Source organism: Strix uralensis, chromosome 2, assembly GCF_047716275.1.
Source record: "Strix uralensis isolate ZFMK-TIS-50842 chromosome 2, bStrUra1, whole genome shotgun sequence".
NCBI classification, from domain to species: Eukaryota; Metazoa; Chordata; class Aves; order Strigiformes; family Strigidae; genus Strix; species Strix uralensis.
Window position 1 is genome coordinate 42,728,649 of NC_133973.1, and position 22,776 is coordinate 42,751,424.

The 22,776-nt window shown below is 38.0% G+C and overlaps 1 protein-coding gene across 8 annotated transcripts in view; it reads right to left on the reverse strand.

Annotated features, from left to right (window-relative positions):
* Window positions 1-22,776, reverse strand: part of SYTL5 (synaptotagmin like 5) — a 160,415-nt gene that overhangs the window by 9,523 nt on the left and 128,116 nt on the right. For 5 of the 8 annotated variants that reach the window (XR_012627509.1, XM_074858549.1, XM_074858547.1 and 2 more), the window contains exons 7-16: window positions 22,341-22,497; window positions 20,606-20,735; window positions 18,676-18,782; window positions 14,029-14,121; window positions 9,943-10,008; window positions 8,802-8,980; window positions 7,838-7,940; window positions 5,514-5,675; window positions 1,716-1,824; window positions 120-255 (exon numbers count right to left, since the gene is read on the reverse strand). Coding sequence is in view for 7 of the 8 variants with exons in the window: in XM_074858549.1 (XP_074714650.1) it covers window positions 120-255; window positions 1,716-1,824; window positions 5,514-5,675; window positions 7,838-7,940; window positions 8,802-8,980; window positions 9,943-10,008; window positions 14,029-14,121; window positions 18,676-18,782; window positions 20,606-20,735; window positions 22,341-22,497 (1,242 nt within the window). In the remaining variant the exon portion in view is untranslated. The remainder of the gene's footprint in view (window positions 1-119; window positions 256-1,715; window positions 1,825-5,513; window positions 5,676-7,837; window positions 7,941-8,801; window positions 8,981-9,942; window positions 10,009-14,028; window positions 14,122-18,675; window positions 18,783-20,605; window positions 20,736-22,340; window positions 22,498-22,776) is intronic. The other 3 variants (XM_074858552.1, XM_074858551.1, XM_074858553.1) reach the window with 3 other exon arrangements.

Here is a 22,776-nt window from a genome sequence, read left to right on the forward strand (position 1 = left end):
ACTTTTCAGGACTGACATGTCATACACACATATATAGAAATATTGGGAAAAAAACTGGGTCAGCCAAAATATGATTCAGTGCAGCCATTAAAAAAAATGGGGAGAAAAAACCCACAGACCCTTTCACGAAAGTGTCAGATGTGCCTCCTGATTTCACTGCTGTTAAATTCTTTGCTTCTTTGATGAGGACTTCTAATATACCTCCAGATGGCATGTGAGAGTTTCCCTTTTTCCCTTTTTTAAAGCTCTTCTTTCCTATACATAGAACAGAGATGCAACATCATCATCAGCAATTATATATACACTGCATGACTGATTTGGAAATGTAAATTGTCTTGGCTAGATTTTTTTTTAATCATTTATTGCAATGGGATTAAAGTATTCCTTATGAAGAGATTCTGGTTCTCTATGGGTAGAGACGCTAATAAGGCAGGGAGAAAAAAATCACTCCATATTTGATAAAGAACTCGACCATGTAATTAGTTAGTCCTTGCTGGACACAACAGAGTGCCCTATCTGAAGTCTGAATGTAAGTATTCGTGGATTACTATGCTGAACACAAAGAACTGCATGTCCTGTAAGTCCTACCCGCTTTTCAGAAACCCCTTCCACCACTGATGGCAGCTCTACACCACAAGCAAGGTATAAATGCAAAAGTACACCACATGTATTCCATGTGTAAGGACACAGTGCTCCTTGGAGACCGTAGCAAAGGACATGGTGCTCACTGACACACTACTGCTTTTGAACAGCAGCATGAGGACATGTGTACTTGCTGTTGCTGTGGATTCTAAGAGGCTTATCAGCAGGGATCATACACACTGATTGAGGCTGAAAATGTCAGAAAAAAGATCAGGAGCTATCTTGAAATGTACTAATTTAAAAAAAAGCAGATAGTGTATATCTGGACTTTTCAGACAACAATCACCTTTTAAGAGAGAAAACCTTGGAATTACTGCTAGCAGAGGGAATGTAATCTGTCAAAAAAGAAAAAAGGCTAATACATATATCAAATCCTAATGCTAACAAGCTATACTGTCACTAAGACAATGATATACCCATGTCTGGTATATCCATGTACACTCAGGTGCTACCCAGTAATTGCTTTCACTTCAGATGATTGCTGTTCCTCATGCTACTACAATGCAGAGTTAGTAACTATTTTCCCCTGTTCATTGTTGATTAAAATAATGGCTTATCCTAAAGAATTCAAATAATGTTTGACAAGACTGGGTTACAGCAGTAATACAGTAAAATTGAGCAGAGGTAAAGCAGTGTGAAAAAAGAGTGAAAGTGGGGAGGTAAGCAAGTTTAAGGATAATGAAGAACTAAGAGAAGTCTACTACTTTGATCATCTATACACTCTATATAACTAGATGAACAAAGAACCCACAAACTACAATGTAGACAATTTATTTCTGTGTGGCTGTCCTTGATCACGTTATCTAACATCTGAATTTTTTTAAAATTAGGTCACAGCCATACAACAACAGCTGAGTGCACACTCCTCTTCCCTTCTTTCTCCTTAAGTTCAATGTAAGAAAAGAGGATGGAGCAGGAGAAACATACTTACAGTTCAAAATTTCCACAGCTAAAGACAACTAGTATATTTAAGTATGATTTCAACCTTCACTAATACCATTATTTCACCCTAGGTGCAGATTTTTAATACTCAGAGGGATGTTATCATATGCTGCCATTAATGTTTGCTTTACCTTGAAACTGCCCTAGAGGAAGCATTAGGTTTCTGTCTGGGGGAATGTAACGTAAAACAACTGTCAGTTCTCCTTTATATTGAAGCCCAACATCTGTTGCAACCTCCACCTGAAAAGAAAGAAACAAACAAACAATACAGGAATCCAGCTAAAGTTAATCATTCACCTTCTTTTGATTTTAATTTTGTTGTACCAATATAGTGTTTGAAACACTTCTTAGACATATCAAGACATACCAGCCCACTTTCAGATAATTAGACATTCCAGACCGAATCAAATCACTTTTTTAGAAAACTTTATGAGCTAGGGAATGCAAGCTCTCAGAAGAATAAAGCCACATGACATTAGACACTGTTCAGTGAACATACAGAGGAGAGAGATATCTAGCATGAATAAGTGAAGCAAAGAAACAGAAAAAAACCTTAGTTTTCTTTCTGGACATATAAACTGTAGCTAATTTAAGCTGACGTTCAGCCCTTATTTCCCCCAATCAGGATTTTAAACCTTAGTTGGTTTAGTGTACTTTAGAGGAGTCACTCCCAAGTCTCTCTTGGAACGGAGGTGTGGGGAACCAAGGCGAGTGAAGAGAGCAGAGTCCAGCTCTGAAATAGAAAAATTCCTTGAAAACTTATTCCCAGTGTCCTTTTCATTTTCTACACAGCTACTATTTCTGCATCTTTTTGTTTTACACATGTTTCACTCTTGCCCAAACAGAATGCATTCAGTGCTCTTCGGAGCACCCTTGTTAAAAGAACATTAGGCCTTCAGTGACATGTGCTGAGCTTCCATTCGCATTGTAAGAAGTTGGAAACTACATTTTAAAAACAATAGATGCAACACAGAGAGAACATGTTATGCCAGTTCAAACTGACTTCTAGAAAAATAAGGTGCAGTGAAAAAAGAAGTTTTGCACATTTACATTAGAGATCACGTCTATGAAAAACTCAGGTACATGCTAACATTGATCAGTGATGTCCACTAATGGAGGTGGGACTACTCAGATGCTCACATTTCTGTACATGCTTCAGTACTTAGGTTTGGGTCCAAATCAACAAATCTTCCTGATCTCTCAACAGGGACAAAGCACATGTATAAAGAGAGAGGGCCCTTGAGTGCCAACACACACACCAAGGTACCCCACAAGCCTTTAAAAAACTACTTATAGACCAATGTCTGATCAGTGACAGTATTTCTCTGAAATGCATTCAGCTTGTTTCCTGACTCCCCAGGAAGGTCAAAATTCTATTATCAAGAGAAAACAGAAACAAAAAAACCCCACCAGAAATACATACAGTGATATGCACAGAGTCAGCACTGCCTTCACATCACAGACTCCAGGCTAAGGCACTAACCACGTTCAGTGGTGCTAAGTCTGTACACAAGGATGGAACAGGGAACAAAGCAATTTTGGTGATAACAACATGGCCCTTTTGAGACTTTGAAGCACTTTTACAGCAACACAGACATTCCTGCACTGACTCTGAGAAAAAGGGTCCGGTCTCCACCACTGTCTGAAGTCAGTTGCTACAACAGAGGACAGAAGAAAACCTGTAGTAAATGGTTGTGGAATAATTTGCACAACATCCAAATCTTGCCAGTCAGGCAGCTCACTTATGGTCTAAACTATGCAAGTTTAGGATCAAGTTTCCCATAAAGGCAGCAAGGATTATTTCTTCTGTTCTACTGGTAGACAAGTGATGGTATAAGTTCTTACGTCAGCAACAATTTGTCAACCTCCCCCCCAAACCCACATATAACATGGCTCTAGAATCTGACCCCTCTTTAACCACAGAACTATTTTATCTTCTTTTTCTGATTTAACCACACTCTCTTTAAAAACAGACATTCAATGCTCACAGAAGAAACAGGTCTTAAAGTCTCCAACCCTTTCACTAAAGCAGCTAAATGACTCATGATAGAACAAATAAAGAGCTGTAATAAAACCCAAGAAATGTTTCACTGCCATTCCTGCCTCTATCAGGCAGATTATATGGGAGAACAGCATGGAATTTGCATGTGTATTAACCTGTGCTTTTTTTAAAATTCAAAATGCAATAATTTATATTTTTTAAAAAATATTTCCTGTACTGATCAAAAATCTTAGCAGTATTTTAAGTTTAGAGACTTTATTTATAACAATTTAGGAAGCAGACAGGACCAATTCTGTGTTTGCTTTCTTTGGTAAAAAAGAAGTCATTTAAAAATCCTTTTAATGGGTTTGGAAATAATCTGACAACACCTTCCAGCTGGAATATCTGAAACACTTAGCGCCTCATTACTTTTTTCCTGAGCAGGAGAGCTGCATGACTTTTTTTTTTTTTTCCCAGTGTTAGAATTAAAAGAAACCACACACACACAAATCCCCAAAGATTGAAATGAGATGACAAAGAGACTACTGCATGATAAGAAGCTCAATTTCAGACCAACACTGCATACAAACTGCAAGCAAAACAAATACTAGATTTGTATCTTACTGTTGTAGACTGATGGGCACTAAATATGGGCAACATCTGACAGCAGCTAGAGCTATGACAGAGATGCAGTAGACATTTCTTCTACTTCAAGAGCAGACCCAGAAATAAGTTACACAAAGCAAGCTTGTGAGGAGGATGGTTTAATCCTGGCCTGGCCACAGTGCTGACTGAAACATGTTTGCCATCATTAGTCACCTTCTCTTCCTGGTCTCACTTTGTCTGGACCATGAAGGAAGAGCTGATGGTCACCCTTACTAACAAAGCTGAACTAGGAAACTGGGAATGATCTTCCTTGTCACTTAAAAAGTGTGAGGTGTGTAAGTGTTCAAAGAAGAGACCAATTTCCTTATGTATCTTCTGACAAATTATATACTAAAGTATAAATTTGCGACACCTTAGCTGTAAGCCTCACAAAGGGCTAGACCTAGAAATTAATTATACAACAATCAGATCCATCTCCCACCTGAGAGAAAGGCACAAATCAAACACTCCCTCCTAAAACCCTGAATGTAACACCATTCCCTTAAAAATAATGAACACAGACCAAACAAGTAATCTGAGTCTATCTCCACATCACTTGCAATAAAACATTGGATTTTTCTACAGCAAGAAAAATACACTTTCTGAAATGGCAATCTAAACCACTGAAATTTCTCAGGAGTCTGGCTGCTGCAGGAGCAAGAAAGGCAAAAGCTCTTAATCCTCTAGTTTACAATAGCTCTTTGAATCTCTTCCAGAAATAAACACCTCTGCCAAAGCAGGGGGTGGCCTAGAGACAGAAGTTATCCTATCTTTAGCTAAGTATAATGCAAGTCCTGTTTCACAGACCAGATTTGCCTTCTGAGAAGCCTTATCTTGCACCTTCCTAATTAAGGCGAATGAGAGACTAAGAAGTCATTTTGCTACAGCTGAAAAGTGTGAAGCACTTTGAATTGAAACAAAAAATATCTATTTCTTTAATAAACTGTTAAGGGTTGGGTAGGGGGGAATGGTAGAGAAGTCCTTTGGTTTACATGCTAATTTTAAAAACCAAGCAATTTCTTTACTAGGTCATTTCTCCACTGCAGTTTATTACAAGATGAACTTATACTTTGTTTAAAAGGTGGGGTTTTCTTGTTTGTTTTTAAGTAGCCAATCACATGTAAAGTTTTCATGAAGGCTTTAAAACCAGTATGTTTTGATTGAATAAAGAACATAGATATTATTTTTATTACCATATTAGACACTCAAAGTCACCGTTTTATAAACACGTTCCAAAGGAAAAATAACTAAGCCTTGCTAAATTTGCTTTGCAACACTTTCACCGGCCCCTGGAAACCCTTACCTTGGGCTGCAGCACAAACCACTCATCGCCCTGATTTTCGAAGTTCCAGGAATCTAATGGAATTTCCACCTCCCCAAGGAAGCTGTTGTGTCCAAATCTGTCATAGTGCCAGACAGAAAGCTGCAGGGTCCTAGTTTCTAGCTGTGTGTGACTGATGACATACTATCAACAGAAAAAAGAGAAAAAGAAACTCTCAGAATAAGCATAAATAATAGTTTCCATGGAGCCTTTTACAGCTCTAGCTCAATTTCACGAAGCCCACAGCAGCTAACAAACGAAGCATGAAAGAGATTTATTTTCTTTGCAAACAAGATTGTTCTAGCTAGAAAGTTCATAATGTTAATGCTAAACCTCTCTTCTTTGCAGTATGCATCCAATGGTAATGATCATGATTGAGTTTTTTCTGAGTTATTTATTGGGTATTTATGACTATAACGTAAACTACAATGCTTAAAACTATGATCCTTTTAATTCCTTATAGGTTTATGTAAAAGAAGCAGATCAATGTCAAAATTTAGTTTGTAAGAAGAAACCTCACTAGTTTCTTTCATCTCTAAAGAGAATCTGCTGTATACTACTTTCTAGAAATGGTGTCCCCCTCTTCTTTTCAACTGTTATCTTTGTAACTTATGAAAAATTGTTCTGAAAACAAGTAAAACTGCATCTGCAAAGCATTCACCAAGTGTCTCAGTAACCACTGTTGGTTTTGAAAGCTATTAAAAAACTCCTCTGAAGAAACATCATATTCTAGCAAATACACAGAAAATTAAAAACATCTGGAATTCTAGCTCTGCACACTCTGCTTTTAGCAAAAGGCCCGTTAATTCCCTGAAATTCACCCTTCTCCTAGTGTTAGCTGAGGAGACCCAGATGTCTCCATTTTTTGCATCAAGACCGTCTGAACACAAACACATACTCTCCAAAAGCTGAAACAGTCTAGTCAGTTGGTAAGCCACACAAGTAGAGTATTCATGTATAGATTTGTCTACAGTGCCTAAACCTAGATGGCAACAGTTCCACTGTGAGATGTCATATTTAGCAACAATAGAATATAAATCAAAGTGGGAAATTACAGATTTAATTATTTTTCTTTTCTAACAGTAGTAACAGTTGGGATGAAGAGATGTAGCTCTTGCTTACCTACTCACAATTCAAGTAAGCCCTCTTTGTTACAATTCACATTTTTAGCAAGCTGCTAGGTCCTGTCTTCACTAACTTCCCTACTAGCAAACATGTTTAGTGCTATGTTCCTTGCTAAATAGAGTCTAACACCTTTTTTTTTTTTTTCCCTCCAGTTCAGCAAGTCTTAACTTTACTATAAACCATTTAAAAATGAGGCTATACAAGAGACTCTCCCTTGGCAAGCAGTCTGGCCAGATCAAGCGTGTATGTCTGCAAAGTGGTTTTGTAGCCAGGTTAAGTCAAGTATACTGGCCAGGGAACATCTGTTAGCCTCTATTACAAGAAACTTATTTAAAACATCACTGAAATTACCAAAAAAAAAAGTATGTCAGGAGAAAGTAAAAAGAGTTTCCGGCCTTGTGACAGCCAGCTGGGATAACTCTTGTGAATCGACAAGGAAGGGGGAATCACCAGGAGTCTTGTGGTCCAGGTGCCAGACAGGCAGTGGACTGGGCAGAAACTCTGCCATTCCCACCTGCACCACAGAGCCAAGGAGGTGAATAAGCAGGTCGTGTGGAGCTCAGAATAGTTCAGCCTCTGTAGTGGATGTGGGTAAAAGGCAAGGAAGGAAGAGGCTGGGCGCTCTGCTCCACTTGCCCTCAAGGGAGTGATCTGTCATCTTTTGCAACAGAGAATTAACTTCACCATGGCTTTTTAAGAAGGCAGGTAGTGAAGCCGATGTTGGCATTTTCTTATCGAAGTCAGTTCTGCTTTAAAAGTAAATTAAAGCCTCCAGACAAATTCAGATTTTACTGCAAAAGGTTATTTTCAAAAATCACTTGGATGGGAAATTTTAATCTAGCTCTATTTCAGCATCAGTTGCTAACTTAGGACTTACAAAATCTTTAAGGTGCTTTTAATATCTGTGAGCTCAGGATAGGCAGGAACATCACCAGTTTTGAAAGATATCTATGGAAACTAATAGAAATTTTACCTATAAAGAGCTCAACCAGACAAAAACACTTCCTCATTGCTGAACCAGAAATTACAACTCATAGGCTTACTAGACAGTTTTGCTTAAATACATTTCTTTTGAGGCATCTCTTCCAAATTCTAATCCTCATATTGGAACACTTATAGAAAATGCCTGTGAACACAATCTGAACATTCATCACAGCCTGAGAGAGAGACAGTGTTCTCACCTTCAGTGTTTCATTAAAATCTGGATTCGTGCAGTTACTTTTAATTTTGGTCTTGCGTTTACTTTGGCGGGACTTATCAGGCAGAAGGTATGCTTTGACATACCTGCAGATCAAGTAGTAAATTATTAGCAAGGAGTAGAAATGGCCAGTTTGAGCAAAGACTTGACATGGCTGCAAACATACAAGGAAATTAATTTTTGCAGTCTAAACAATGTACACATGTAACAGAGAATATGTGAAACATGGAAAGGCGCAGCCTTTATCTACAAACACAGCAATATTATTCAGATAGGATCAGAATAACAAAAAGCAGAGCTAAATCAATTTACTCATCCTCAGAAATGCTGAAAGCTTTCCTAACACTTTCCTTTTTGTAGTATACAATTACCAACTGGTTACATATGAAAACACATACACTGAAAATACAAGAAAATTAAAAACGCCCTTGCATATGATAGGATTACACATGATTAGAGACACTAATTATTAATTCCTGATGAGAAAATATGCATATTATACAGAAAACTATAATGAGAAGCCCAGAAAACATGGTCCGTACAAAGTGAATCAATGGATGTGTGAAACCAAAGTTATCTCTATCCCTTCCTCCCTCCAAAACATCACTCCTCTCATATACTTTTGTTTTGATTCTAGAAGTAAGAAATCGGTTCAGCCTCTCCATTCCTTCATACTGTCTGCCCTTTTGCAGAGATTGCTATCAAACAGGTTGATAATTTAAGTAATATTATTTCCCCAGAACTGGCACATGTCGGCCTAAGAAACATGTTGAAAATGCATTTCCCACAGGGAATCCAAAACCAACCATCATCAAGACACTGGCTTGTGGCAACTGGATCCTATGAGTTCTCAGGTTCTTATCACAATGTCAGGCTACATCACTGCGTGTGACGCAGTTAAGGACATCCCTAGCAGAGCCTAAAACAAAATTCTTCTCTGTGCTTACGGATCAGTCCTTTGCTTCTTCTCATCTGCAATGGCCAGGTTTCTGCAACTTTTTACCAGGATGCTGAGGGCACCTGTTTTGTAGCTGTAGTTGATGTTGAGAAGGATTTCGCCGCTGACCTTCACGTTGCCATAGTCACCAGTTTCACTATATACACTCAGCATGCTGTTAATGCTAGTCTGGAGGGGGAGAGGAAAAGGACTTAGAGGCTTAAACAAATTACTTATTTCCAGAATCTGCTTTTTTCATACAGTCACAGCCTTGCAATATTGACACACTTGTTAGGACTTGCTATGAAAACAGACATATCCTAGAACAGAAATACCACTTGCTTGTATTTGATGTAAAAGGGAATAAGAACTATAACTAGTAATAACTTAAATGTCTAGACAGTTGATGTTTTCCATGCAAGACTCAAAGCTATTTATAAATATGACTAAATCTAAATTACCACTATTTAATTCATGCATGAACCGAAGAGCAGACAGGCTACATAAATTGTAAGCTCACGTAAGTTCCAAGTAATATTTAAAAAAAAAATAAAAAAAATAAAAAAAAATCACCTTTCTGGTTCAGCTGTCCACCTAATTTTTACTGAGTCTCATAAGACAACTGCTGACAGAACCATTAGAGTAACTTATAAGGATGCTCCCCATAATGGAGATGGTATAAAAGCATGTTTGTTTAAATCAACACCCACCTCTCATTAGTAATTCTGAAAGAATGACCAAAATCCATACCCACCATTTCAGAAATGTTCCTAAAGCCAAAAAAGTTTTGCAAAAATCCCACAGAATTTACCACTGCAGCGTAATATATCACCCCGCAGTCTCTTTTTTCACTCATACCATACCGAGTATTGCTATGAGGATTTCCGCTTCAAAAGATTACAATTAGGAAAGAACTAAATATTTTTAAAGAAAACCAGAGCAATATGCACACTATCAGAACCAAAGCCATTCAAGAAGTCTGGTGCACATTTTCTTTTGAGTCACTGAGCAAGACTGCTCAAAAACGTATATAACCATCTAAATCCTAACACATAGGAACACTGCAAGACACACAAGTATAGTCTTCAGCACAAAGGGAGAAAAGAGAGAGAAACCTTAAAAGTAAGCTAAGCAGAGGATTCAGAACTCACAGTATCACCGTCTGTTTCAGGCACATTTAAATACGTCCATTTTCTGTCAGAGCCTTCTGAGGAGTTCTTTAAAGAAGGCAGTGCCAAAGATCAAGAGAAAAAAGCATTAGATAGCTGCAATAAGAAAAAATAAACGCAGTGATAAATCTTTACCTATATAGACAGGTAAAGGAAGTTTGTATTGCAAAGCCATAGCAAGCAAGAAAAAGGTATCACACCAAGTCAGAGAAAATCTAAGTGTTTTCCATATACTTCAAGTATTGAAGGACACATGGCTCAAGGTAATTAAATAGAAATGAAGTATCTGCTGTACCAAAATAAATTAATTACATTTTAGAATTTGGATTGGATTTGGATTTGTCCTCATTTATGGCTGCATGAAGTCAATTCTCACTTAAACTAGTCAAAAGCTAAGCATTCATGTATTTGCATGATTGGCACCTTTGTAAGAAATTGCAGTTTCTCTGCGGAGTTTGTAAGAATGGATAAGAATGCACACATATGTGTAAACATTTTGGGGAAAAAATACAGTAATTGAATATTGGGTAATATTCAATTAAAAAATCAATTGGGAAAATATAGTAATTGAACATTTCCCCCCCTCTGCTTGCTAGAGCAGTATTTGGAAATCTCATCAACGAGCTCAAGGGAAACTACATCTTGATCTACCTCCTTCCCTATCGGCTGCAGGGAGGAAGGAAGAACACAGTCAAGAGGAAGAACCACACACAAAGAATTGGTCTGTGGCAAAACACAACTCTGAGCAGCCTGCCTAAGGCCCCTGCAGCAAAATACGCCAACCTGTGTCAATATGGTAAAAACAGCTGCAGACATGAAAAACCAGAACAAGCAATCATTATCCATAAAGTTAATTATACATACATCACGTAGGAATAATAAACAGCAAAAAAGGGTGGCTTTTTGTATTTCTGATGGCATTCTTTATCCTTTGTTCAAAAAAAAAAAAAAAAAAAAGAAAAATGCTTGTCCTTTTATTCCTTTGTAAAATTGGCTGAAATTCCATAAACAGGACAGGTTAAAATTACTGGTGAATTAGCAACAGCACTGACAAACATGTTATATTTACTCCTATTCCTAATATGCCTCGAGCTAAATTTCAGCCTTTACCATTTATGCATTTCCACTTCTAGCATACATGAAAATGGGTATCCTTGGACACTGTTAGTGAACAGTCCCAGTATGTGCTACAAAATGCCTAAACTATCTCAGTAACAAGAAAGTAACAAGTTGTGTGCCCCCTTTAGAAAACAAACAAGGTTATACCCACACCAGGAGGTAGATGAGTTGTTCTCCACTGAATCCAAATACTCTTTTTCATGATCTTTAGGTAAGTGGGCAGCAAGAGATAAATGATTGGGAAAAAAACCCCACAGAAAGTCCTAAACAGACAGATGACCTCTGACCCTAGAATTTATACAAACACAATTTCTGAATTGCTTACAAACCACAAATAAATAACACAAATTCAGTAGAAGTATTTGATATACTTGACTTTTTTTCCCCACAGATTCTGTTCTGTGGCGTTTACACTGGACATTACATATGCTAAATGTAATGTCCTTAAGAAATCTACTCATTTTCCAGTTTCATAAGCAGTAAACAATCACCAGGTATGGAGGATGTGGAGCCTCATTTTAGTACCTCGCTAAGAATTCTGTTTGTTTTGCATCATATCTTATCACTGCAGTAAGGCACTGGAACAATTCAGTTTTACTGATGTGATGGATCTTGACAACACCACATTAATATGTTTAGTAGAGGAATCAGTGAAGGATGCAAGGAAGAGTAAATACACAGTTCATGTATTAGCTTTGGGAAATTACAAAAAAAAATACCCTAATGCTGAGATACAGTTCCTGTTCAATGTCACTTTCCATTTCTGTTTTTGATCACACATGTTACAGGTAGATTTCAAGTATATTTAGCCTTTGAGATATTTCTTCCATCAAATGCTTATTGTCAGAGTACCCATACTGTACTTTAAATTATTGTATTTGAAAAAACAAAGAAAAACCATGCAGTTAGAGCCTATTGTTCATTAGTAATGTTATTTCAACGTGATTTAATAGTACATGGTCATTTGACAGCTGAGTCCATGAAAAAAATCCATACAGTGCAGAAGGCTCAAAGGCTTACAACAAGCAGAGTAAAGGCAAAAATAAGAGAGAGGGGGAATGTTAGTAACTAGTAACACACACTTAAGGGGAATAAAAAAAAAGAACCTGTAAAATTGACCTGCTCTTGCAGGGAGAAGCAGCTTGCCATTCGCAACTTCGCCATTAACATAGCATGCAGTGACATTAAAAATCATCTCATGGTGAATACCGAAAAATGAGAGCATTGAGATGTGAGATTATCTCAAACCTACAGCACTGGAAAAGCTGTGCTTTACTTAAGAAAAAGGTCAAAGCAAAATCTATAGCAAAAGATAAAACCCAATGCACAGACAGAATGCTGCCTACAGCACACAGAGGGAAGGCTCTCTAAATGCAGTTCCTCAATTAGTGGCTGAAACGGAGAAAGCACTTAAGTACCTGCAACCCTCATATCAATATTCAGAGGAAATAAAAACAATTCTGTCTATAAAATCCACGGGACCAGAAAGCATTGGAGACAATGAGTCACAGCCAACCTCAGGCGGGTCTAATTAGACCAGTGTCAACAGGCTACATTTGTTCAAGTCAGATTTGGTGTGAAGTGCCACACCACCTCTGTTGTGTCTGTTTCTGTGAACTACACAAAACAAAAGGGAAAAGGGCCTGCACAGATGGCCAGATCTAAGATACCAAAAATGCTGTGATGGCAATTTTCTCAGCCCTTTCTCCTCCACAGGTAAGCCAAACTTGGACTCAGCCAACTCTATCTCTTTGGGATCAAGAAGTTAAGTGGGCATTCCCTGGGCCCTGCTTGTATGGGGACTAACAGGGATGCAGTCGAGAAAGGACAGTTCATTGTTATTGTTGTGGACCAAATTTTCTCTTCCCTTTTAGCATACAGACTCCTCATCTCTCCATCCTCTTCAACACTCTCATGCTCCACCTGCAGTTTGTTGCAGTTTTCTGATACCCTACATGCTGACCAGAGGTATTCTTAGGCACAAGTCATGAAGAAGAGTGGCCAGAGTTGACTCCTCAGCTTTTCTGAAGATGCTGTCAGTTGCCTACATCTTAAGTGTCAGATCCCAAAAATGAGGTACACAGCAGGTAGTCATAAACTAGACATGTTAAAGGCTACTTTTATAATCCATTTTCTTTCCCAGTGAATAACAGACTGCATCAATGAACAGCGTAAGGCTCGTTATACCAATTCTGTTGCATCTCAAGCACCTGTTACAACCTGAAAATGCAGCTATCCTTTTAAAACCAACTTTAAGTTGCAACAGTTAGACAACTGCAAGACTCAGACTTCTGATTTACAGTATATAGTCTGTGGGTATGACAAGAAACAAAAGGATGTAACAGAAAAATACTACCATTATTGTAGAAGGTAGAAAACTTGTCGCTGACCAAAATCCCCAAGTATCTCCCCCCTCACTGTAAAGAGATGTGGGTGGCATAGCAATCATATCATGAAGAACAGAGGAAGCTGGGTTGGGGGATAGACAATGATGCCACAGAAGTGGTATGTATGCAAACACACAGACAAGTATTAGTGTCCCAAGAACCTCAGCAATCAGAAAGTGGTTTGAGATGGAAGATCCCAAAATAGCCTTGTTCTATTCATTTCAAGTAAATTAAGTGCTCCTCTGCAAAGCTGAGAAGTCATGCACTGCAAACACCTACGGTTTGCCTTCTCCACGTCAGCTTGGTAGTAACCTGAGCATGTGAGGAAATCTGCTGATGAGTATGCAAAATGGTTTTCTTTTTCCATGCGCTGCAGATAACAGCATTTTAGCTTTGAACTGCATTAAAAATATAACAGAAGAACTATCTAAATGTCAAAGGATGTTTCTCAAGTGCAGGATGAAATATGATCTGCTGCTAAGTGGTACGAAGTTAAACTTTTTAGAAGAACAATGGTCTTTTCTGGAAGGAAAATGCATATGTTTTCTACTCAGAATCTTACTGTTGATAATCCACTTGTCAAATGTCCATGTTTCCTTGAATAACGAGAGGCCACTATGTCATCAATATCTTCTTCTGTTTCATCCATATAATCCTAAATGACAAACAGGCATTTTAGTCATCATGTTCTGGTCTGTGTTTGGTCAGACTCTGTCGCTTAGTTTTGTTTCATGTATTTTCCACTTTAGGAACATGGTGCAGGATGTATTCAAAATTCTAATCTCTAGAAAAATTTTGATTTACACTTTCCACATCTTTGCACAGGCACATAGTGTAGGGGAAAAGACACTGTTATGGTTTCAGGGCTCAATTTTTTAAGAACTAAAAAACTTGACACACATACTTCATATCTTATTCCGGAGGCCAGCAACTGTGCACATAAACAAAACCCACTTCCATGCCTACTGACAATCCCATGTGAACTAACTTATTCTACTTACTACTATTTGCATTCAGGAATTCAGGTTTGGAAATCTTAGAGGGATGTGGTGAGAATTTTTCGAATCTTAACAAAAGAAATGAAAGAATTAAGGTCCAATACCAGGACCCAGAAGATTGTTGATACTGGTTTACCTGAAGACATTTGTAGCCAGAAGCCGTTAGATGATTGATTTCTTGGTTACAGTCCTGGTTCCATGTTTTTACGGGACACATTTTTTAACATCCAGCAATCCAGTTTTCCAATGATTATCCATATTTATATCAGTCACACACAAATGGACAAGCACACAATTTGCATTACACTCGCACCCTTTCACGCTGTCTTTGGTGACAGGCGACGATTTTGTGAACAGGACCATTAATACAGACCCACTTTCTAAGAGGCAGTGCTGAAAGCCCCGAGTTACTGTCAAACTACACACTTGTCCTGTCATCATACACAATTAATATATTTGAGGGGTAAGACAATAACCCAGTTGATGTGCATGTTTTAAAAACAATTAAATTCCAGTATTATTTTAATAATTAAAAAAATGGAGGAAAAATCAGTAATTGCATAGCTTCACATATATCCTTGAGTTTCAGTAAGCAAGACTGAACTGTAACATCTTTAGTTTTCACTTTTTAAACACAGCAATAAAGTAAAATCTAAAAAGAAACTTAAAATCTGGTTGATGGTCCTAATAGGACTGTTAACTTTAAGTAAAAGTTACAGAACAAAACTGCAACAGACAGCTATCATCCTATTAAGTGTAGCTTGGAAATTTCAAGCATTTTCTTAATGTATTAGGTATTAATGTATTAATGTATTTTGAAAGACTCTGCTTATAGTTTTAATGGAAGTCAATGGAATGCTCAACTTGGAAATGGAAATTGAAGTTCAAATTCTTTATACCTGCTCTGCAGCTATAAAAATCTCACGTGGTGACCTACCTCACTCTCTATTGCTTAGTTGCTCTTACTATCTTAAACTAAGCAGAGAAGTACTGTATTCACATTCAGGAGTCTCAAAGATTTCTATGCTAATCAGGAAAAACAGAGAAGAGAAGAAATGCTGCTGGAGAGCTGAATTGTCACAGTTTATGTAAAGATCTGCAGATCATTTATCATTAGTATGCATAAACCTAGCTGTTACATCTCTTCTCTCTTGCTCCAGTGCCTGAACTGAAATAAAACCAGCTGAAAGTGATGCAAAATTTTCTATTACTACTTTCCAATTGTAACTGCATATTTAATATTGAGCAGAGGGAAACGAGGACAAGCCATCACTCTATTTGGGACCAAAATTTACATACTGAAGCAAACATTCCTCTTCAGGTTCTTAACAATGAGCTTCCTCTGCTGCTCTTTTCTCTTTCTAATCTGTTCAGAGCACTGTTACCACCTCACAGAAAAAAAAGTCATAAATATTTTATACTCTAAGGAAAAAGTACATGGAGACCTAGGCGCAACAGAACACACTATTTCAGGGAGACAGATAGAGAGCTGAATCCTTCAAAAGTAAAACCAAAAAAATAACTAAAATAAAAACAAAAAAACCCACCCCACCCTTCACTTCTACTCTCCACATTGACTTCAGAATTCAGGTGATGTGCTCAAGTTTAAAACTTGGCACAAGAATACACAATTTCCTTTCTTGCCCATACAACAGGAAGAAGGAGATCTGGTAACACATGCAAAACTCTTTCTTTACACTGTTGTATACATACCTGTGGACTTTAAAATAAACAGTGCTACATTTTTATTGCTGAATAATTAAATACAGGACAAAAAAAAAAAAGGGCAACATCTTCAGGCTGGGGCGTTTCAGGTCTAGACACTTAAGTATTAACCGTCCTAACAACAGCTAGCCAACTACCAATTTTTGTCTGCAAGCAGATAGCTAAAACTAAAAAAAATGGTTAACATTTAACCTATGCTCTTAATTCATTTTACACCATAATGATTATGTTTCTCAGGAGGTGTTGCAGAACTGCAACTACATAATTGGTTAGTGTTATTAGCTTATTAAAGTTAGAGCTAGTAGGACATTAATCTCATGGTCTCCAGTGGGGGTTATAAAATGAACATTATCCAATTAACTCCTAATAAAGCATCTGAGCATGTAATGAACACTACTTGGTCAGGAATTCAACACACACCTCTCTAGATAAGGTGCTCACACTTGAACACAACACTAGATATAACTGGTTCCCCATACACTTTGATAAATATGTACTACACTATGTAGGTTTCTGGGGGTTGTCCTTTTTCATTATCAGGAGCAATGTTAAGTTAGAAAAGCAAAATACCCATTCAATTTTCAAGCTGATCTCTCTGTATAATGGGTTTTCCTGATAAAACTGGGAGCAAAGAGGCTAAAAGCCTTTTCCCACCCTTTCAGCAAATAAATTCCAGCAATCTGTGTATCCTGTTGACATGTGGCATCTCCCACACCACTGCTGTCAGCTCCCATCACCCAGGCACGAAACTGAAGGACTTCAGCTAGCTCCACCAGCCGCCCAAGAGAAAAGGAGGTATAACTTTTCTCAGGCTGCAGGAGATGTTGTTATCTTTATCAGGTATCTTTCTTTTTGCCTCTTACATTGAGCACCAAATAAACAAAACTCCAGCAGGCATACAACTTTTATCTCAAAACACTGCATCCATAATGAATATGAAGGACTCCTGTGAGTCAAACTACTCTAAAAAAATGTGGTAACACTGAAGGTGATGAATGCAATCAATTTCATTAAGACTAAGGAAGCACAGACATGGGTAGCATCAGAGATCTCTGTGCCCTGTTATGAATGAAGTTTAAACGGGAATTAGCACTCTCACAGACCCCGGAGCAACTAAATCAAAGTTATGCCACAAGAGAGGTCTCCTGCGTTAGCAAAGAAGCTAGAGAGTTGCTGAGATGCAATCTGAAATTTCATTCAGAGTCAGCAAGAAAGAAAAAAAGAAAAAACAAAAGCAACCCTTTGCATAAGAGGAAGACAAAAAAACAAAGAACAGAAAACCACTCTGAACTTGGCATCTCTGGCACCTGCCTTACAGAAATCCCTAAGTGATAACTACTGCACCCTGTACAATTAGAGCAGAAAACTGATACAAAACATTTAAAGTTTGTATTTTCTTATCTTATCCTTTTCTTCTGCAATATTTTCCAGCTTCTTAATATGAACACATCCTTTTTCTTTACTACATTAAAAAATAAACCACTTATTTTTGAGGTTTTTCTTCCACAAAAATCTGACACACAGGAAGAGCTTTTTTTGTTTTCTTAAAGATTAACCCAAACAAAGCAATGCTGCAGGCAAATTCTCTGAGTGCTTACAATCCAAGAAACAGATGGGAATCCCAACACGTTGTTTTCCACCAAGCCACAAGTATCAAATGCTACAAGAAGGGGAACCCTCTCCCATGGCCAATGCTCTTCTGAAAAGAGCAGATGGTAGGGAAGGACTGTGACAATAGACAAAATACATAAACCATAACACACAGGGTTATGGGGTTTTTTTAAGCTACAAGCACACATTTGAAAACTTCAGAACAAACTGTGATTAGATGAGGAACTATTTAAATAACTTTTTCCCCCCTCATGCATATTTTAACAAGCTTAGAAATTCTTTTGCAGCATTGATGCACATCTGCAACTTGTATATCTTGGATATGTGCATAAGAGGAGAGGGAAGCTGTGAATCACTTCAGGAAAAGCAGCCCATAGAATACATAGAAAAAGGCATGGAGATGTATGGGAGAAAACACTGAACAAGAAGAGCAGGCAAGCAACAGTGACAGAACAGAAAGCTGGGGCTTCGTTTGCTAAAAATATATTTAAGGGGAAAATCAAAACCAGACAAAGATTAAAGCCTGTAAAGTATAGTATTTCTCAGCATCCAAATTAAAATCTAAGAAAGTATGAATTATCAGAACTTTGGAGCATGTGTAATATAGTACCTGAAATTTATTTTCAGGCCAGATTTCTTTCACCTGTAAACTCAAAAAACAGTAAATCAATAACAAACTATAACCATAACTAATCATTGGAATCATTCTATAGCCAACATACTCAGAAGATGAAGCTGTTTAAAACTCATTAATTATCCCTGAAATAATGCTCTGCATTACTTATATTTTACATAGATATACATACAGTGCTGATTTCATAAGTCTGAACAAACAGGATTTCTACCAGATAAATATTTACATATTTATAACTCACCAGTTCCTGATCTAAGGCACTAGGTACAGATTTGCTTCTTATACTCAGAGTATCCTCATTTCCTTCAGAGAAAGATTCACTCACATCTATCTCAGATCGGCTACGATCTGGAAAATAAAAACAATTAAAATGTTTGCTATAATTCGTACAGAAATATTCCATTTCATCTTCCACACTTTAATAAGTGTTGTCTCAAACCCAATTGTTTTTTAAGGAAAAACCATCAAAACAATAATTTAGGTATCTGTCACAAGCTTTATGACAACCGAACATCAATATGATAAATGGAAAAGTATGCTTTCTGATGCTGTTCAGCCTTCTGGCCAATACTTTCCCCCCATCCTATTTATCTACTCTAATTGTCTCCTGGTGGATGATACTATAAATCAAGCTTTTGACTTTCTCTGGTAGGCCTATCAGCCTGGAATATTGCAGAACCCGCAGTGCAAGTGCTCACAGTGATTATCACATCTCCCATCACCACCAAACTTTCCCCAGCATCTGCTTCAGAATTAAGCAACTAGGGATACAGATGGACACATAAAGCACTTCTGCTATTACTGGTGCTCCCTGTGCAGAAAAGAGGAGGAAGTGAAGAAGTCTCGAGACCTGCACAGGTTTCTTTCAGTCCTACAGGTGTCTCATCCAGCCTATAGGCATAAGACGTTAGGTCCTGGAGAAAGATTTTCTTAGTCCTCCCCATATAAATCTTTTGTGTGACTGTTCAATATATTGACAAAGAAAGAGGAGGAAGAGAATATTTTTAGATCCTGCAAGCAGGAATCTGGAAAGTTTTAACTGTTCATCTTCTACCTGAGCTATAGCTGATGTGACAGGAAAGGCCACTCTCCTGAGTTTAATGTCTTTTGAGATACTCCAACAACGAGACAATGAAAAGTCTGAGGCCTGTTCCCAGGTTGCCTGCAATTTTGCTCGGCATCATCTGCTTTGGTAACACGAGGCTAGTTCTTTTCTACTAGGAAAACCTTTATTTTATAAGGTAGCAGAAACAGGAGAATTTTCACTTCATAAAGTAGCAGTCTATAACACCTCTGCCTGAAGTTACACTGTACAATATTCTCAAAGAAACTCATGCTTTCAAGTTGAAAAAAATCTAAGGTGAAGAATGTTATCTCCTTTGATTAGCTCTGTGGGATACACCACTAGGTTTCTGCTTTGGGCTAAATTCAGCTGAAATAAAGTCAGCTCTGCTGTGTTTCAGAGAGAAACCTGTAAATACGAACGCACTCAGCCCTGTAGAAGCCGACTGAGTACCTGGGAGAAGCAGAAGAGAGCAGGGTACTCCTGCCTCCTATTTCAGATAGGAAAAGGAGGATCTCCACCTACTCTTGTGGAGTGGCTCTGACAGCACCTTCCTGTGCAAGCCTGATTTACCTAACAGCCTCCAATGAAATGAGGTAGATTACAGAAGAATCAACTGGTTCAGTGCATCACGTATGAAAATGAAATGACATGAAGTCTGTAAGAGACTTGTTCTCTGACAGCTCATTGTTCCCTAAATTTGCTTCTGGGCAAAGTGGGTGTGAAATGTAATGGTAGCAGCACAATAGTATTTTATAGAGATTGCAGATAGCTAGTATTTTATTGACCACACAGAGAATGATTTAACAATGTGTAATTATGAATGAGATCTTGTAACAATTCTAAGAGCATGTGATTTACCTAATACTAACGTTGTGCAAACATTACTGGTGTTAGGATTACCATTTTTTCAAATGTAAAACTTGCGAAATGGTATCAACTTGGTTAGTAAAAGGGAAGAATTTTCAGAATGAATATGAACAAATTTATGAAACTTACATCTGATCTTTCAATGTGCTTTAAAGACAAAAGGAGCAGAGTCACAAGAATAGGAATAATCCTCTGATGATAAAGGCTGGCAGAAAGAAGGAAAAGACTTAATACTTGCCTGATGACAAAGATACCCTAGAAACTGCAATGGAAGGTGTTCCAGATGCTTTCCTACAGTGCTTCTTTACTAAATCTTCAGGTATGCTTTCACTTGCTGGAAGAATCATGCCATTTTCTAAGCCAGTGTCCTGCCCAATAAGAAAAATACACACCCCATAAATACAAAAAGTGAGCTCATTCACTATCAGTCTACCAAAGTGTCATTTCTATTAGCTACCAGAACTCCAAAGCTACTTTAGCATCCAGTCTATTACTGAATATATTTAGATTAAAATCTAATCTGCTTTGCTTAGCACAGATCATGCATAAAATCTGTACAAAGATGCGATTCACGCATACATTCTGAGTTTGCAACTGAAGAATCAGAGCAATGCATCAGGAGTGAGAGGAGGGAAGTGAAACACTCAAATCTATTAAAAGCTCTCTTAGCTTGGAAATTAAAAGAAGAAAAAAAAAAAAGAAAGAAAGAAAAGATAAAACCCTATTGTTTATATACCAGCATAATGATTTCAGTTAGGGTAAAACCAAATGGACTTGAACTAATTAAACTATGCCAGTATAACCCCTTAAATAAAACCAACGTGCCTGATATCATTATGGCTTTTTTGCCTTCCTGTAAAGGAATAGCTAACAACATAACTCCATCTAAATTAAATGGACTGGCCTTTTTCAACCAAATCTAGTGCACTTGAAATCAAGTCAGTCTGTATGCCAACAATAATAGAAATAAAACAACTATTAATTTATTTACAGCTCTCGAGACTGCCCTTCATATAGAGTAACATATTTTTTATTAGGAAAGACAATATATTAGACCCAGTAGTTGGAAGTTAGGAAAAAACTGATGTGTTCAATTGGGCTCTGATCCATTGGGCTCATCTACTTTTTTCCAAACATTAATTCATAGTCAGAGGTAATGCCTCTGACTATGAATTTCACTTTCCTTGTACACTTAAGTCATGGCAACTTGGAATAACTTGCTAGTACAATCCTGATTTCTTAAGAGTGACTGAAATGAATTCAGGATGGACAGCTTAGTGCAGAGCCAGGAGGAGCTGCTTGACAAACAGGCAGGCTGTCTGGGAATGAAGAGAGTGTCTGCTTCTGGCTAGGTGAGCCACATCTTTCTGCTTATTACAAAACAGCCAAGGCAGCTAGCTCGGGTGTGGCCACCTACATCCCAACAGGCCTAACAGTAGGTAAGAGGAATGCCACCTTTCATTTTGATAAAGCATCTAGCACACATTTTGTGTTATGCCATAATTTATGCAGAGCCCAGTGCCCAAATCCAGAAAAAACAAATCAGTATGGCCTGATCTTCTGCAAGTGCTGAGCTTGCAAAGTTTCCCTTAGAAGCCAGTGGGAGCATGTTGGACCCTGCATGCCTGAGTCACATCCTGAGTTCACAGTACTTACTCAAGGCCCTGAAGTGCCAAAAATGCTTACTCCTACCCCTTGCACTTCATAGTTCAGAATCTGTAACTTGTTATGTAATGCTGGACATTAAAAGCAGTTTTTAGACAAACGAAAAATGTCTGCCAAACCAAAAACTGCATCACTGATAGACCATGACAAATTCTGTTCCAGTAGAGATCTTCACTGGTCCCAGCTGAATTAAGGAAGAAACAAAGTCTTCTGTCAGCCTTGTCCTTTCTGGGCTACAAATCAGTCTAACAGGGCAGATACCGGCCAAGTCATCGTGTTTGGTGTCGGCTCTGCATCACTGTACTTACCCTGCTATAATCTGCAGTCATGCTGCGCATGCTGAGTGCCGGAGACCTCGGGAGAGAAGGTATGGAAACATTGCCTCTGTTTACAGGACCTGCGGCCCCTTTCAGATGGCCTGCAGTGGCCTCTGCATCACTGTGGTTCAGCGAAAGAGTGCTCCCTCTGGGATGAAGAGAAGAGTATTAAAGCATTATTGCTCTGAGCAAACCAAGGTAACCCGCTTAGCAAATCATTGCAAGAAAACAGCCATGGTAACAGTTTACTAGAATAACATTGGCCTGGATGAACTGTGTGATCCACTGCAAGGAAGTGGTCACCTGGAAAGAAAAACACAGGCAAAGGTGAATTACAATTACTTTAAACATCCAAGTAATACAAGTATTTTCAGCACTTCTCCCAGAACTGCGAATAGCCCAAATGGGCGGCTCTTGTGCAGGCTTC